Source organism: Argentina anserina, chromosome 3, assembly GCF_933775445.1.
Source record: "Argentina anserina chromosome 3, drPotAnse1.1, whole genome shotgun sequence".
Lineage (NCBI taxonomy): Eukaryota > Viridiplantae > Streptophyta > Magnoliopsida > Rosales > Rosaceae > Argentina > Argentina anserina.
The window spans coordinates 4418213-4433687 of NC_065874.1; the positions used below are offsets into that span (position 1 = coordinate 4418213).

The following is a 15475-nucleotide window of genomic DNA, read 5'->3' on the forward strand; positions in this document are numbered from 1 at the left end:
TGTGAAACTTGTTGCAGATATATATACATTGCTTTCCTATCCAAGTAAGTAAATAGTGAATATTGATTGCCCAAACAAACCGTATTTATAGACACAAGATACACCATACTCCGTCAAGAATTTGCAACAACTGAAACCAGTATGTATAATTTAACAATAGTCATCCAACTGCATCTAGGTACAAACACAGAGTCGAGCTTGCCGTCTTCTATTTATTCTCACCAGGTGTGAGTTCCTTTTGTTACGCCAAGAGTGATAGCTATCATAGCAAGAAGCGTCTGAAAATGAAGAACATAGTTATGTTAAGGCATGAAATATATAACCTCACTATTTAAAAAGTAGATGCCAAGAAAGATGAATAGAAACAATTTGCACAGAAGAAAACATAAAGTACTGGACAACATAATGAATACAAAATAAGCTAAAGAAAAAGGTACTGCAAGCTCCCAGCTGCAGTTTTATTTTACAACAGACATGACAACAACAGGAAACTTCTTATTATGTACCTAAAATTACACTTACGAGTGACAATGCTCACAATAACAAGATGTGCATATTGCATAATATGTTCAATACAACAATCATATGAATGATATGTAGCTTAAAGCAAGAAAATTAGATATATTATCAAAAAGATTGCAACAACACAACTCTTAAAGGATGCTCTGAAGTTCAGACAAATCTCCTTGCTACAGCATACTTAACTGGAACATAAACTTTACAAGTTCCAACCATTCAAAATCAACACACTGGTTCTAATTCTAAATCCCAGACTCTACAACTTAAGCAAAACTCACGAAGCCCATAAGCTTGTATTAAGTGAATGAAGGATCAACAACAACTAGATAGGTAGACAGTCACTCCGTAACCTCAGTTCAACAATAAAGAACAGGAAGATTGAAGAGATTTCCAATTCATGAACAAACAAGAAAACTGCTTGTGGAAATCCATCATTATTACAAAACAAACATTATAATTATACAAGCATGTATATATATATATATATATTGTGATTAGAATTACGTAAAATGGAATGAAGAAAAACTTACGGCTATTGTACAGGCGACATATCCAGGTTTTTCTCTGTAGTCCACCCTCACACAAAGCAAAATGAAAGTTCCAATATACCAGGGGATGCCACCAAGAAAGAACCCCATTATAAACCTTCAGACAGTTATGGTGTATACAGTCAGTTATAGCCCGCAAGAATATGCTAATAGAAATGCACATTCAAAGTCAAATGAATAATCTATGATGTCTATCGTATCAAATATCATGATCCCTTTTTCTTTTTTTTTTCTTCTTTTTTCTTCTTTCTTTTTTTGCTCAAAACACATCATATTCTCAAATTCTAAAACTAGCAACTCAAAGTTTGAAACGGACTTATTTGAAGAGATAACTCAGCCCCTGTAACTCTAAAAGCACATCCCCACTGTATAACTACTTGGGAGTTGGGGATCAAACTGTCACCAGCCAATGCAGCACCCCTTCAGTGGTGTATCGCCCTTCCTGAAGAGCCACTGAGCCATAAACAGACCTTCTCAACATCAATAGGCCCAGAATGCAATCACTCAATGGGTACTACAATATAGCTAGTTAAAAACCCCATCGCCTATCGTAAAAGGACGAAACTTTGCCACTGATCAGTACAAAAAAACTGGATTTCACAAAGCTAACCATCAGATTACTCTCTTTCAGCTCTGCATAGACTGATCGATCACTACGATTTGCAGTTTTGCACAGACCACACAATTCATTACACAATTTCGCTTAGTTTGATCGCCAAAACTACCAATCTCACACATTTAGGCATCAATGTACACAAATTTCAGTGATCATAAACACAAACAAAAAGGAATGATCATTGAGTGAAAGTGAATCAAACTCACAGCACCCAGCCGCTTCCAAGACCACAGCAACCAAGCCTCCGTTCCCTTACAGGTCTTCCCTCAACAACAGCATAACCTAATCGAACACCAAATCAAAATCGTAAGCTCGAAACTGAATTTGTAAAAGAATCAAGTACGGATCATCATCGATTGAGATCGTTTACCGGTGACGGTCTGGTAACCGTGGTGGTGGTGGTGGCGCTGTGGAGGTAGAGGAGGCCGGCCAGAGACGCCGGGAGGAGGGATTGGCGAAGGGAAACCGACGACCGGCGACGGCGGTGGCTGCGGGGGAGGGTAGTTGGCGACGCCTTGGAAGGTGCCGTAGTACTGCTGCTGGCTCTGGTGGTTGGCGGCGAAGCCTCGGGTCTTGGAGTCAGCGTCGTCGCTCATTTTTGAGGTGTGGATCGGAAATTGATGTGGTTTGGGACGGTGAAGGTTGATCTTGAATCATATCATCAATGGCGGTGGTTTCAATTCTTGGATAACCAGCTGCCCTGGGCTAATTACCGCGTTTTGGTACTTGGGTTCGCTATTTTTGGGCCTCCATGTCTCCTTTAAGGCCCAAATTGTAGATTTTACTATATTGGATTATTGGTTGCCAACAAAACAATCAGTTTAGTGAATTAACCAATAAAATATTACTTAGTGATATTATACCACATTTAAATTAATTAAAAACTCATTTTCATATTTCTTATACAAATTAAGACATAAAATCAAGACCAAAAAATAAGTAAAATAAAACTAATTAATTAATGTATGTAAAATATCCAAAATACTCTTATTTTCATGAAAATTATCAAATGTCACTCTTATATCTAACAAATTTCTCCCTCCTCATTTTTTAGTTTTTTTTCCGGCAAATTTAAATTTTCTGAACAAATTACTGGCAATTTGGAGGTGAGCCAATATATAAAGTTGTTTATTATGTCATAGGCTTTTATTTAAGTACCATATTGCATGTGTTTTGAGAAATTTTAAAATTTTAAATTTTACTCACCAAAAACCGCAGTAGCAGTTAGTTTCTCAGTCGACAGTAGCAGTTAGATTCATAGTCGACAGTAGCATGTACATTCCAAGTCGACAGTAGCATGTGTCTTACAAGTCGACACTAGCAGCTAGTTTTTAACTCGACAGTAGCAGTTAGTTTTTATAGTCGACAGTAGCAGTTAGTTTTTATAATCGATAGAAGCATATAACTTCTCCATTAATAGTAAACACTATGGGTCAAAGAGGGGTAAAAAAATAAAATAGTTTATGGCATGTGACAATTTGTTATCATTTAGTCCTTATTTGTAAATTTTGGTCCTTATTTGCTTTATCAAATTAAATAGTGAGTTAATTTGTAAATTAAATTGTTGTCTTATACTTTTAAGTAGTTTGATAATTAACCAATTGTTTGCATTCCATGCAACTTAATTACGCAATTACGCCTACGCCACGCTTACGCCAAACATGAATTGTTTTAAGTGAAACTATTATCACTTGGTAGTTGGTACATATTCGTTCCTGCAACTGGGTTGTTGCAACTACGATTTGGATGTCTAATTGTCTATGCGTAAATGATAGTATCTTGTACATAGATATATAGCTGGCTCACTTTTTCTGAGTAACGGGGACGATCAATCTTATCAAACGCCAAGGTCTGCTTTCCTGATTTTTCGAATTCATTAATTACTTAGCAAGGTCCCAATGGATTTGCGATCTATCAAGAAATTTGTCATTAAAGGCATATATGTTACTATGGAAGAGGGATTAATTAAGGATGATTGAACACGTACTGACGTACATGCCATTTTACTATCAAAGTGTAGCTAGCAGGGCCACCCTGAGAGATTAAATGCCCAATGCGGAAAAAAAAATGGGCCGATAATTTGAGGGAAAAATCTGAACATTATAAAGTTATTTTCTTAGATTTTGAAAAAATAGGTATTTTTACACAAAGTCTCTATAAAAAAGATGGGTCATTTTACACTAAATCTTTTAGTTGATTTCCATGGACCCAGTGCGGGTGCACAGTCTGCCCTCCCCCCAGGCCGGCCCTGGTAGCTAGGTACGTTTTTTTTATACGAAGTGTAGCTATGTACGTTGTTCATATACACAAGTCAGTACGTAGAAAAGTTGACAGTGTACGTCGATATGTGTGTGTTCTTGAATATCATGACAAGTTAATCATCCCTAGATCGATCTGCAGATCAGGACCACGTCTGCTATATATATGCATGCAACTTCCAAACCAATGAAATCGATCTCTTAGTTGCTGTAAACTATGAATAATCTGGGGATACGAAAACAACGACCGTTTTCCCGAGTCTGAGTACGTACTGCATGCATGCTAACCAACCTTAATTAGCTGGTTTAATTTCATAATAAAGCTCCAAAGCTTGAGACACGCACACATACCTAACTGAACAGAAATGGCTCAACTGTAAATACGATTCTATTGGCATGGAAATTCAGAGTGGGTAGAAAAAATTTCACGCTTACACAGTTTCTCGCGCTGTCATGCAGAAATGGTCTGTGGTATCATGCAGATTTTAGTTCCTGCATGGCTGCATGTATCTCCAGGATGAGAATATATTTTTATGGCTTATATATATATATATATATATTGAAACATAGCTTTAATCGCGCCCAATATCATAACCATATACAACGTACATATAAAATCATAACATGCATGCAACTTCATGGTTTACTTTGTTTGGAAAAAGGAAAACAAGTTTTCGTTCTCTGATTACTTGACACGAATTATTTATTTTAGGAGCACGAGCATGCATGCATACTTTCACCTTGATAGCAAGTCATATTACATATACATGGGTTGTCGGAGAGAAGTACAAGTTATTAATTCAATAATAAGTTAGGGCGCGTTCGGTAAAGAATTTAAAACAAGTTTTTTCGTATTTGAAATCCAAAAAATAAAGGAGATAGCATTCGGTGGATCATATTCTTAATATGAAAAAAAAAACTGTAATTTGAATACATATTCAGATTTACTCTATCTTTTGCAAAACGATATATCCGCGTTCTCTAAAAACACAATCCTAAAATGGCGAAAATGTGGACTCTAATTTCGCAACAAATCAAGTAGTAGGCTACTAATTTTCCGAGTGAGAGAGCGGGAATGAAGCGCGGGATAAGAGAGTGAAAACACTTCAATTTTTTGTTGGCTCAGTGACAACTTTATATATCTGAAAACAGTTTTGCAAAACATTAAAGGACACAGCCTTAGTTTCTATACAATTTCAATGTTTAGGCTGTTTCCAATTAATTGAGATCCAAAATCTATTTCTTTGGCATTTTAACGACGTACAATAATTGTTCAAGACACTGAAATTTACAAGATGCAATATGACTTTTGTATATATATTTATGTGGCATAGTAGTACATACGCAACGTGATATGTGCCGAATACTTTGTAAGTATAAGAAGTGTTGGCAGTCCTTTGTTTGAACAAAACACATGCTTATATGAGTAAGCACAGGTCTATATGAATCAAGGCTCAAGATCAAGTTAAATGCTTGTTATGATCTCATGGTAAAACAGGTAATTCATACATACGCATTTCATGATTTTCATTGAGGATATAATAACTATCTAATATCCTAATCTTTTGGGTTTACCCCTTGTATAATAAACTGATATGTTTAAACATTGCTTGTCAAAGCTTTCTCTGAGTTCTCTTGTTGAAATCAGATTGATTGTGTTCAGATCATTTATTAGGCCTCCACTCTCTAAGTGTAATCACTCATGTAAAACTCTTGTGTTTAGGAGTTAATAAAAAGTTTTTTCTAGTTGTCCGTAGGATCAAGATTTGCTTTTATTTCTTGGGAACTGTTGAATGTAGATCTGCATTCCTCATGAGTGCACATATACATGCCTCATTAATGAAGCTCAGTATTTTGAGTTTAGCTAATGAGATATTTGCTCTACTAGTTGCATTTACTTCCTTTTGAGGAATGTTTTGCCTAGGGTTCCTTGTAACCCTAATTAAATTTGTTAACTTGATTTGGCTAAGTCATAAGCAGGTCCTTAGCTATTTTAGAGAGCACGCTTGTGCCCCCTTGCTCTATAAATAGAGAGCAAAAGCTTTTAGCTCCTTGGTTGTTGAATTTGTCCTTATGCATTTTCATAAGGGCTGAGTTTTCTCTTGTATCTGCATTGTTTCTGGTGCTTAGAGTCTTTCATGAGAATATAAATCTCTAAGCTTGAACAAAATGTTTTCAAAACCTATATTGGATTTGCATACCATGAGATCTTGATTGGTAGTGCATCAACCCGTGAAGTGTTCACAATGAATTAGTTAGGTGCTAGTTAGATTTTGTAGGTGAAACTTCAATGTATCTTTCATTATTGTAAACACACAAGAGACAGAGTGAGGTAGAACATACGAGAGATTGGAGGTCTAAGTCAGGATAGGGAGCATGGTTACTATCCATGTGTTGCTACAAACTTGTAATTGTGTGAGTTTGCTTAGTGGAAAAAGATTTGTCTCTCAGGATTTAGAGACACGCAGTTTTTCTCCCTGTTGCAGGATTTTAGTGAGTAAAAAACATATTTGTGTTATTTTTGTTACTACAAATATATATTGTTGTTGATGCTGCCTACTGCGCCGAGGCAATATACTCAACTACTCGTACACTAACTGCACCATTCCCCTTGCTCTCTTGCCTATCACAAATAGAATAGCTCATTAGAGTGAAGACCATGGCGGTGTGGTCTTCAACTCTCTGATGCCTAAGTCAGGTGAATTGTAAATTTGGCATAGTAACGGTGTAGGGTAAATATTGCTTACCTTAAGAGGCCAATGGTTTGACCTTTAAAAGCTGAGTTGAGGTAGATCATTCACTCATCCTCCGGTGTGAGACTTGGTCCAATTGATGTGTTCTTTCGAGCTCCATTTGAGACGCGCGTGCATGCGCGTCCGTAGTCGGTTTGAGCCGATGGGCGGCTCGTTGCACAACTGGCATAATTAGCTCCATGTTCGTACTACGAGGTTGAGCCACTTTTGAGCCTAAGTGTGTTAATAGTCGCGCTGATTATGGCTAGTCATAACAAACCTATGCCAATAATTATTATATTCATATCCTTTCTGATTCTGAAGCTCAATCTCAAAAGAAAAAGTTGTCAGTGTCCTATTCACCCCCTCTAGGACCTTCATACTTCATTACCAAAAAATGTGATGAATACTTAAATACAAAACCTTCATTTCTCATACACATCGGAGAGGAAAATGATAAACTTCACGTATGACGAGTCGGAGATACACATTGAGTAAACAAGTATAAACCTACTATAAGAAACAACATGAACCTCGGCGTCATATATTTTAAATAAAGAATCGACACCTTCATTGAACATGTTCATGATAAAATCTTTTGGATGGAGATCATTTCAAGAACAGATGACTCACGAAGTAGGTCCAATGTGATAATTGGAAACTAGCTAATAAATTAAAAATCAACATCAAAGATGAGATAAGCTCATAATTATACACAATCGTCTACGTACGGGCCTACCAATTATAACGCTTGCATGCATCTACATATATTGAAACAGCTCAAATAAGTGAAATAACATAACACAGATAGCATCATGGTGATTTTTTGCAAATTGGTCGATACACTTGGTGGGGTTTGAGAAAGAAAAAAGGAAAAATGCTTTCTAAACAACAAAAATGGTTAAGGAAAGATAGAGATAATTCTCGACTAAAGATTCAAAACTTTGGTTCTGGACGTGGTTGGAGAAGGAAGGAGAACATGCAGAAACTCGATCATAAACTGGAATTTTATTATTTTCTTTTCAGTAATATAACTTAAAACTAACAGAGTTATAATTTTGGGTTTAGTGGAACTCCACATGTCATTTCCTCATTGTTGGCACAAATCTGGCACATGTGATGTGCTCCCGTAGGAAAGGTAGATATCTGATTTAGATATCCATGAGAATACTTTTAGTTAATTAAATACAGTCTCGCGTAATAGTTGTGTGACACGATTGAATTTTATAAACATAAAACTGATTTATGTTATTGACATGACCAAAAAAATATTAACTTAAACGCATATTTGATTAATATTTGAGAATAATGGACACATAAAACTCATGTTTTTATTATAATTTTATATATTTGAATGTCTATTTACTCTCATATTAGTTAACATAAGTACCAAAATGTCATATAAAACTTAACTTTAGGTACCAAACTGTCATCTTTAAAACATTAGGTACCAAAGTGTCAAAATTGTTATATCTCATAAGAAATTTAGCCCATATATCATGAATACAATGGTTGATACAGTGGTCATGATAACAATAACGATGACGATTAAACCTAATGATCAATGCGAACCTAGTTAAGGGACGATTATTACAATAACGGCCGACAAGCAATACGAACATGAGTTGTAATCAATGCAGTAACTCATGACGATAAATGGTACCCACGTTTTCCAAGTCTTCTTTTCGCTAGGTAAGAGTAAGACATCTCATTCATTCTCCTCTCAATATCATGGGCGTAGGCAATAGGGGGCGAAAGGGGTCAGCTGACCCTTCTCACAATAATCATTCAATTGTTGATAAGCTGAACTTCCCATATAAATCAATAAGATAGTTGCTTATGACCCTCCTAATTAAGAAATGAATACAATTAATCCTCTAAGTTATATCTTTGGTTTTTTTTTCTACTGTGATGCATTTCCTCTCTCAATTCTTATAATATGGAGCAAAACACAAGTTACATAACTAATATTCACACAAAATCCATACTAGGTATTCTAACAGTCATTCATACTTTGTCATAAGCATCACTAGTTTCGGAACGCTTGTATGAGAATAATTAATGACATTAATGAGATAAATAGTGTCGCACAATTCATCAAATATCAAACTTCACTAGGAAGTGTAAACTCTTTGATTATCATTATTTCATTTGGGATCATATATTTTTTGCTTTGACTTGTTCTATTACAGTAATTTTACATGTATTGTGTTGTCTCTGAATGGTTATTGGTCTAATTTCTCATATATAAATGTCTCATTTTCGAAACCATATCAGGTGGAGTTCGGGATTACTGTTTTTATGCCATGCCCTAGTTTTGACCCTCCTAAATGAGAATCCTAGCTACTCCACTGCTCAATATACTTGACAAAAAGCGAAACTAATTCGAGCGTCGGAGTGTTTATGTAATTATGTACTTGCAAAAAGTTAGGTTTCAGTAATAAGGGACACAGCCTAGAGACGGAATTTGCAAAGCGTGATGCACATAGGCAATTAGAAATACATGTACAAGCAAGACTAGAGAAAAAAGAGAGGAAAAAATGCCGTAAAAAAAATTAATCCTGAGAACTGAGAAGAAAAAGACGAGAGCATCGATTTTGGAGAGAGAAACAAACCAGAGAACTAACCTCCCTCCCCATTTTCTCCTACGCAAACTACGATCTATCAATATTTAGATCGAACACATGAAAGTAAGGGGTATATCTATTGTTCACTACTTATAATACACTTTCATCCTTCATGTCATTGTTCTTGTTCAATGTTCGGGTTCGAGTACCATGATTGTTTCTTGATATGTCTATATGGTGCCCGTTTTGAGAGATATTCTCTCCTTGGTACGTTGCTAGGTTTCAGTCACATTTGTGTTTTGGGATTCAATGAGCATCACATATCTTCAGTAATTCAATATAGAATTAGACAACATGTAGCAGTATGTTTTTGGGTTTATGATAGTCTGTATAAGTCAATGATCCATTTGACTTCTGTTGAAGATCCATTTTCGGCCCTTTGGACTTGTGTGGACAAGTTAAAATTCCCGACGCAAAGAAAAAAGTAAATAAACAAATAAAGAAAAAAACCCGAAATGGTAAAACAACACCAAACGATTGAAGCACAGTTATAATAATTTTTTGAAACCTTGAAAAGATTCCGGTTAGCTGCAGCCACTGAATATAAGAGATCATGGAGATCATGAGATGGAGGAACTCAAAGGTAAGTCATCTCTCGGGAGAATACCAACTACGGAGGATGCCGGAATGAGGGAGAGCTCAGTTTTACTAGGTGAGTATCAAATGGCCAGACACAATAACTATTTGAGAGTCTGTTGGAGCAATTATTATATCCCAACCATTGTATACAATAAGCTTCTAGTTCTAACATATTTGAAAACATTTCCACTATGGAGACCGAGGAACGTTTCTTAGAGACTTAGAGGTTCAATCAATCAATTTATTTCTAGATTGGTTCCCAGTTTCAATTCAAGTTGAGAGTATAGTATGATATTATGACCAGAGATTGTGGGAAAAAAAAAAGTGTAGAAGATTTTTAACACTAAAGAAAATTTAATTGACAACAAAGATGTTGAAAGACATAAGATGTCGATGCAATTTCATTTGAACTATGTCTTACTCGCATATTTCCCTTTAATTAAATTGTATCTATGTCTTTTGTGGCAATCAGGTTCTGTAAAACTTCCACATACCAGTGGACAGTGTGGACTTGACTTGTTCCTCTAAGCGTGTGGGGACACTCAATTATTTTCTATTAATTTGCCTCAACCCCAGAGCTACGCATCTTTTGCTGCATGCTAGAATTTTCATGGACATCATTTTATAGCGGAGGGACGGAAAGTTTTGCAAGTTTGATTCGTGTGTTAGTTTGCAGAGGCTCTATGGCTTCTTCTTCTGTGGATGCCTTGAAGTATGATGTCTTTCTTAGTTTCCGGGGTGAGGACACCCGCAGTACTTTTACCAGTCACCTTCATGCAGCTCTAAAGCAGAAGCAGATCAAGACCTACATAGATTACGAACTTGTAAGAGGAGAGGAAATTGCACCTGCCCTTATCAAAGCAATTAAGGGTTCAGAGCTTTCAGTGGTCATTTTGTCACAAGACTATGCTTCTTCAAAATGGTGCTTGGACGAACTTGTGCATATTCTGGAATGCAAGGAAAGCCATGGGCAGATTGTTATACCCATTTTCTACGGAGTAGATTCATCAGATGTACGGCACCAGAGAGAGAGTTATGCAGCTGCTTTTCTTCATCATGAAGAACGTTTCCAGGACACGCCGAACAGGGTGCTCAAGTGGAGGGAAGTTTTAACAAAAGCATCCAACCTAGCTGGGTTTGATTCACGCAATTTTGGGTAACTTTCCAACTTATAACTGGTTCATGTTTCTGACTAGTATAGTTAAATGATCATGACCATAGCTATTAATCTTTGTCATTGTTTATATATGCTAGGCGTGAGTCTGAACTAATTGAGGAAGTAATCAGAGATATTTTGATGAAGTTGAGTGAGGAGTGTTCAAGCGATTTGGAGGGACTGGTTGGAATGGAAAGTCGCATCCAGAAACTTGAGTCATTGCTATGCATTGTCCCAGAAGATGTTCGGGTTCGCACTGTCGGTATTTGGGGCATGGGTGGTGTTGGCAAGACCACCCTTGCTGGCCTTGTATTCAACCAACTCAAGTCTCAATTCGAAGCTTCTCATTTTCTTGCTGATGTAAGAGAAGAATCTGGCAAACATGGAATAAAGGCTTTGCGAAATGAACTCATTCGCAACTTATTGAAGGATGAAAGTCTAACGATCGCCACTCCATCAATAGGAACAACTTTGATCAAAAAGAGGCTCTCCCAGGCGAAGTTTCTCGTTGTGCTTGATGATGTTGATAATGTAAGCCAACTAGAAATTTTAGTTGGTATTCAGGTTCAATTTGGACCAGGAAGTAGAATCATCATTACAACTAGAGATAAGCATCAACTTAGAGAGATGCAACGACTGCAGAAAGGAGCAGACCGTGATGTTATTATGTACAAGGCGAAGGAACTAGATCATAAGGAAGCGCTTCAGCTCTTCCAATCGAACTTTTTCGAAGATATCAGCGGCAGATCTGATTATTCCGAAATAATACATTCTGCTGCTGGAATTCCCTTGGCCCTTAAAATTTGGGGTTCCGTATTTCGTCGACGCAAGACCACACAAGAACGGGAAAGTTTGCTGGAAAAATTGAAAAAGTCTTCCGGAACAGATCTTCAAAAGGTGTACAGGATAAGTTATGATGCATTAGGAGAACATGAGAGGGAGATTTTTCTCTATATCGCCTGTTTTTACAAAGGAGAGGAAGTACGCAGAGCAAAAGAACAATTAAATGCATGTGGATTAGATGCAGATAATGGAATCGACGTTCTCATTGATATGTCTCTCGTTTCAATTCGATACGACAAACTGTGGATGCATGATGTGATACAAGAAATGGGACGGGCAATCGAGTGTGAACAACATCCTGCGAAGCCTGGAAAACGTAAACACCTTTTTACCCCGGAAGACGTATGTCATGTGTTGAAAAAGAATAAGGTAAGAGCCTACTTAATTAATTGACATGATTAATTAGAGAAACTGCATTACATTCAAAGAAAAATTCATTTTCTGATAAAATGTTGATGCTAGTTTGAGTAAATCTTTTTTGTTGTTTGGTAAGACCAATGTTTTCATATGCGAATGCGAAGGTGAAAGCGACATAGTCAAGCCTCATAAGGCGAGAGCATCGAAGCGCTAAGACGACTGTTTTTCCAACAATGAATTTTTTAATTAATATGTATAAATGTTATTAATCCTTATAGTAATTAATGAAATTGTATAAATATGAAGGTAAAAAATAAAAGTAGTTGAATTTTTAAAATTTCCTCTATTAAAACAGCCCAAATAGAGAAATATATACCCATATTATTAAGCCCAAGAGAATTAGAAACCCAATAGATGTTAGACAAGTCAAACGAAAAACAGCATTTTGATTAAACCCATAGACCGAACGATGTCGTTTTGACGACAGTTCGAAAAAAAACCACCTTCTTCATGCGAGAAGCCGCACCGTGTATGTCGCTTCCGCTTTTGACCCGCTCCGCCGATCTGAGCGGTCGCCTTTCTGGCAGATCGCCTGGGTTTGAGCATGCGGGGCTTTTTTCTTTCGCACCGCACAAGGCACGCACCGCCTTTGAAAACACTGGGTAAGACTATATATGCTGATTTATACTTTGCATCAATTTTCAGGGGACTAAAAATGTTCAAAGCATATCCCTTGACCTCTCCACGATTACTCAGTTACAGTTGACTCCTCAAGCCTTCAAAAAGATGCGTAATCTAAAATTTTTAAAGTTAGATGGTGGAGATTGGACGGGCAATGTGCACTTTAATCTTCAAGATCTAAAATATCTTCCTGATTCCCTTATATATATCAACTGGCCGACATACAGTTTGAAGTATTTACCAGCAACATTTTCTGCTGAGAATCTCACTGAGCTTTGTATGCCTGGTAGCCGACTCAAGAGACTTTGGAATGAAGGCCAGGTATATATACGACCAAGTTCTTTCCTGCAAGTATTAAATTATCAAATGCAGTAATGTAAACTCATATATTTAAGCCAAGTTATTCTTAATTCTTACCAATTTTTGTTTTTGTTAAATTGTTTCAGAAGCCTAGGAACTTAAAGCGGATTGATCTCAGTCGCTCCAGGGAGCTGGTTGAAGTTCCAGATCTCTCTCTGTGTGTAAACATTGAGAGGATAGACCTGGAACGCTGTGAACGGCTGGTTGAAGTTCCTTCCTATTTTCAAAATCTGCACAAGCTTACTCGGTTAAATGTGGATCGTTGCAGAAATTTACGTGTTCTCTCAGATATGCCAAGTAATATGGTTGATTTGAAATTAGGTAGGACTACAATAGAAGAGTTGCCTTCATCAATATGGTGTCTAGAAAAACTTGATGAGTTACGTCCTTGTTGGTGCGAGGGCATTAAGACTCTTCCAAACAGCATTTGGAAGCTGTATTCCGTCAGAGATCTTACACTGACTGGGACAAGTATACAAGAATTGCCCTCATCGATCGAGTGTCTCTGCAATTTAAAGACTCTTTCTCTGTCAGATTGCAAAAGGTTCGTCAGTCTCCCAACCAGCATATGTAAGTTGAAGTCTCTCCTAGAACTGAGTCTTCGTGGATGCTCTAGCTTCGAAAAGTTCCCAGAGATCTTGGAGCCTATGGAACTTCTGCGGATTGTTAAATTAGGAGGAACCAAATTGAAAGAGCTGCCTTGTTTGATTGAAAACGCAGTTGGGCGGAAGGAATCGGAGTTACCTGGGTGTACATGCTTTGAGTCTGTCCCAAACAGCACCTTGCCTCCGTACTCGTCGGTCATTTTATGGCCTTCGATGAATTGGCTAATCCTCAGTGGCTGCAGAATGCTAGAAGAAATCCCTGATTGCATCTTCAGCCTCAACTGGTTATTTACTTTAGATCTGGGGGGAAGCATGATTAGGCGCATACCTTCAACCATCAATCAAGCGTCTCGGCTGGAGGAATTAATTCTAAGAAATTGCGAGCTCCTTGAGTCTTTACCCGAGCTCCCATATGATCTGGAATATATAGATGCAAGTGGGTGCAAGAGATTAAAGACATTCTCTGGGTTCACGACTGCACTCACAGAAGATTCGAAGCCAGTTAATTGTAATAGAATATTCCGTAACTTTTCTGATTGCGGAAGTTTGGATGAGAATGCGAGGAGGCACATAATGGATGATGCACATCTTCTTAGCACATTTTATTTGGTACGTCTCTCTCTCTCCTCTCTCTCCGCTAAAAAAAAACCACTCTATCCATTCCGCTGGTTCCATAAACAATCAACATCATATCTGTGTCTATGTACAGGTATTATGTAAGAGGGATTACGAGGTTAGATGTTCGGGAAGTGAAATTCCAAAATGGGTGAGGAATCAAATGGAGGGAAGTAGGATAGATATCACGCTTCCTCCACATTGGATTAAAGATGCCAACTTTCTGGGTTTTGCTTTATCTGTTGTTATTGACTTCCGTAAGGCGTCTCATGCGGAAATATGTACAGGTGAATACATCTTCAAAAGCGAGGATGGTGAAAGCTATACATGGGGCACAGGCACTTTTGATGACAAATGGTGTCGAGGAAAATCGGAAAACATGGTGGTGGTGTGGTTCGAAGCCCTTCAGAGGATGTGGTTGGCTCCTTGTACCAATGCCACTCGCGCCTCTTTCCATTTCAAACTAACTGGATACGACCAGGAGGAGTATGAGGTGGAACGGTGTGGGGTGGGCTTTGTATATGCTCAAGGCCTAGACGAAAATGCTGTAGATTGGCAGATCATGGATGAACAGCATGGTGAAGCTACCGCCAGTGAGAATTCAGATTAAGATACCTCGGATTCAGTTACCCTCTTGAGGTCATGTTTCAGAAACTGTCGTTAAATTAGAGCCCCAACAGACTCCCATGAATTCAATAGTTTTTGTTTTGGCTGGCCAGACAAACAAACTATATTTGCACCGGTTTGCTGGCAGTCTCAGAGACTCAAAATGAGCACCCAATAATCCAATATTTCGTAATCGTTACATGTAACACGCACACAATTGGATGTCAAAGAACAATTAATAGAAAATGATTATTCTACCTCGGCAATAGTATCTATCAGAGCAACAATTAAAACTAATGTTACCATCCCAACAGGGATTCAGGCCACGGTGTTTCAAAATCAATTTATTTAAGCCTCTGGACCTCGGACCAAA

At 37.6% G+C, this 15475-nt stretch overlaps 2 protein-coding genes across 2 annotated transcripts; one reads left to right on the forward strand and one right to left on the reverse strand.

Moving 5' to 3' along the window:
• Positions 1–2348, reverse strand: LOC126789555 (60S ribosomal protein L18a-like protein). The gene is made up of 4 exons (XM_050515746.1): positions 2054–2348; positions 1890–1965; positions 1050–1164; positions 1–278 (listed from the first exon to the last, which is right to left on the reverse strand). The coding sequence occupies exons 1-4, from the start codon at positions 2277–2279 to the stop codon at positions 219–221; spliced, it is 477 nt and encodes a 158-aa protein (XP_050371703.1). The 5' UTR covers positions 2280–2348; the 3' UTR covers positions 1–218.
• An 8138-nt stretch (positions 2349–10486) lies between these two features.
• LOC126786707 (disease resistance-like protein DSC1) lies at positions 10487–15264 on the forward strand. The gene is made up of 5 exons (XM_050512614.1): positions 10487–11035; positions 11134–12247; positions 12941–13237; positions 13363–14490; positions 14591–15264. Exons 1-5 carry the CDS (start codon positions 10563–10565, stop codon positions 15104–15106), a joined length of 3528 nt encoding a protein of 1175 aa, XP_050368571.1. The 5' UTR covers positions 10487–10562; the 3' UTR covers positions 15107–15264.
• The last annotated feature ends 211 nt before the right edge of the window (positions 15265–15475 follow it).

What these genes read in the sequence shown, in the direction of transcription:
- LOC126786707 (XM_050512614.1), top strand. Translation starts at nt 10,563, where the DNA reads ATGGCTTCTTCTTCTGTGGATGCCTTGAAGTATGATGTCTTTCTTAGT. An exon ending in TTTGATTCACGCAATTTTGG is followed by an intron (nt 11,036 to 11,133) that starts GTAACTTTCCAA and finishes TATATATGCTAG; the next exon opens with GCGTGAGTCTGAACTAATTG. An exon ending in ATGTGTTGAAAAAGAATAAG is followed by an intron (nt 12,248 to 12,940) that starts GTAAGAGCCTAC and finishes ATCAATTTTCAG; the next exon opens with GGGACTAAAAATGTTCAAAG.
- LOC126789555 (XM_050515746.1), bottom strand. Translation starts at nt 2,279, where the DNA reads ATGAGCGACGACGCTGACTCCAAGACCCGAGGCTTCGCCGCCAACCAC. An exon ending in CGGTTACCAGACCGTCACCG is followed by an intron (nt 1,966 to 2,053) that starts GTAAACGATCTC and finishes GTGTTCGATTAG; the next exon opens with GTTATGCTGTTGTTGAGGGA. An exon ending in CTTGGAAGCGGCTGGGTGCT is followed by an intron (nt 1,165 to 1,889) that starts GTGAGTTTGATT and finishes AACTGTCTGAAG; the next exon opens with GTTTATAATGGGGTTCTTTC.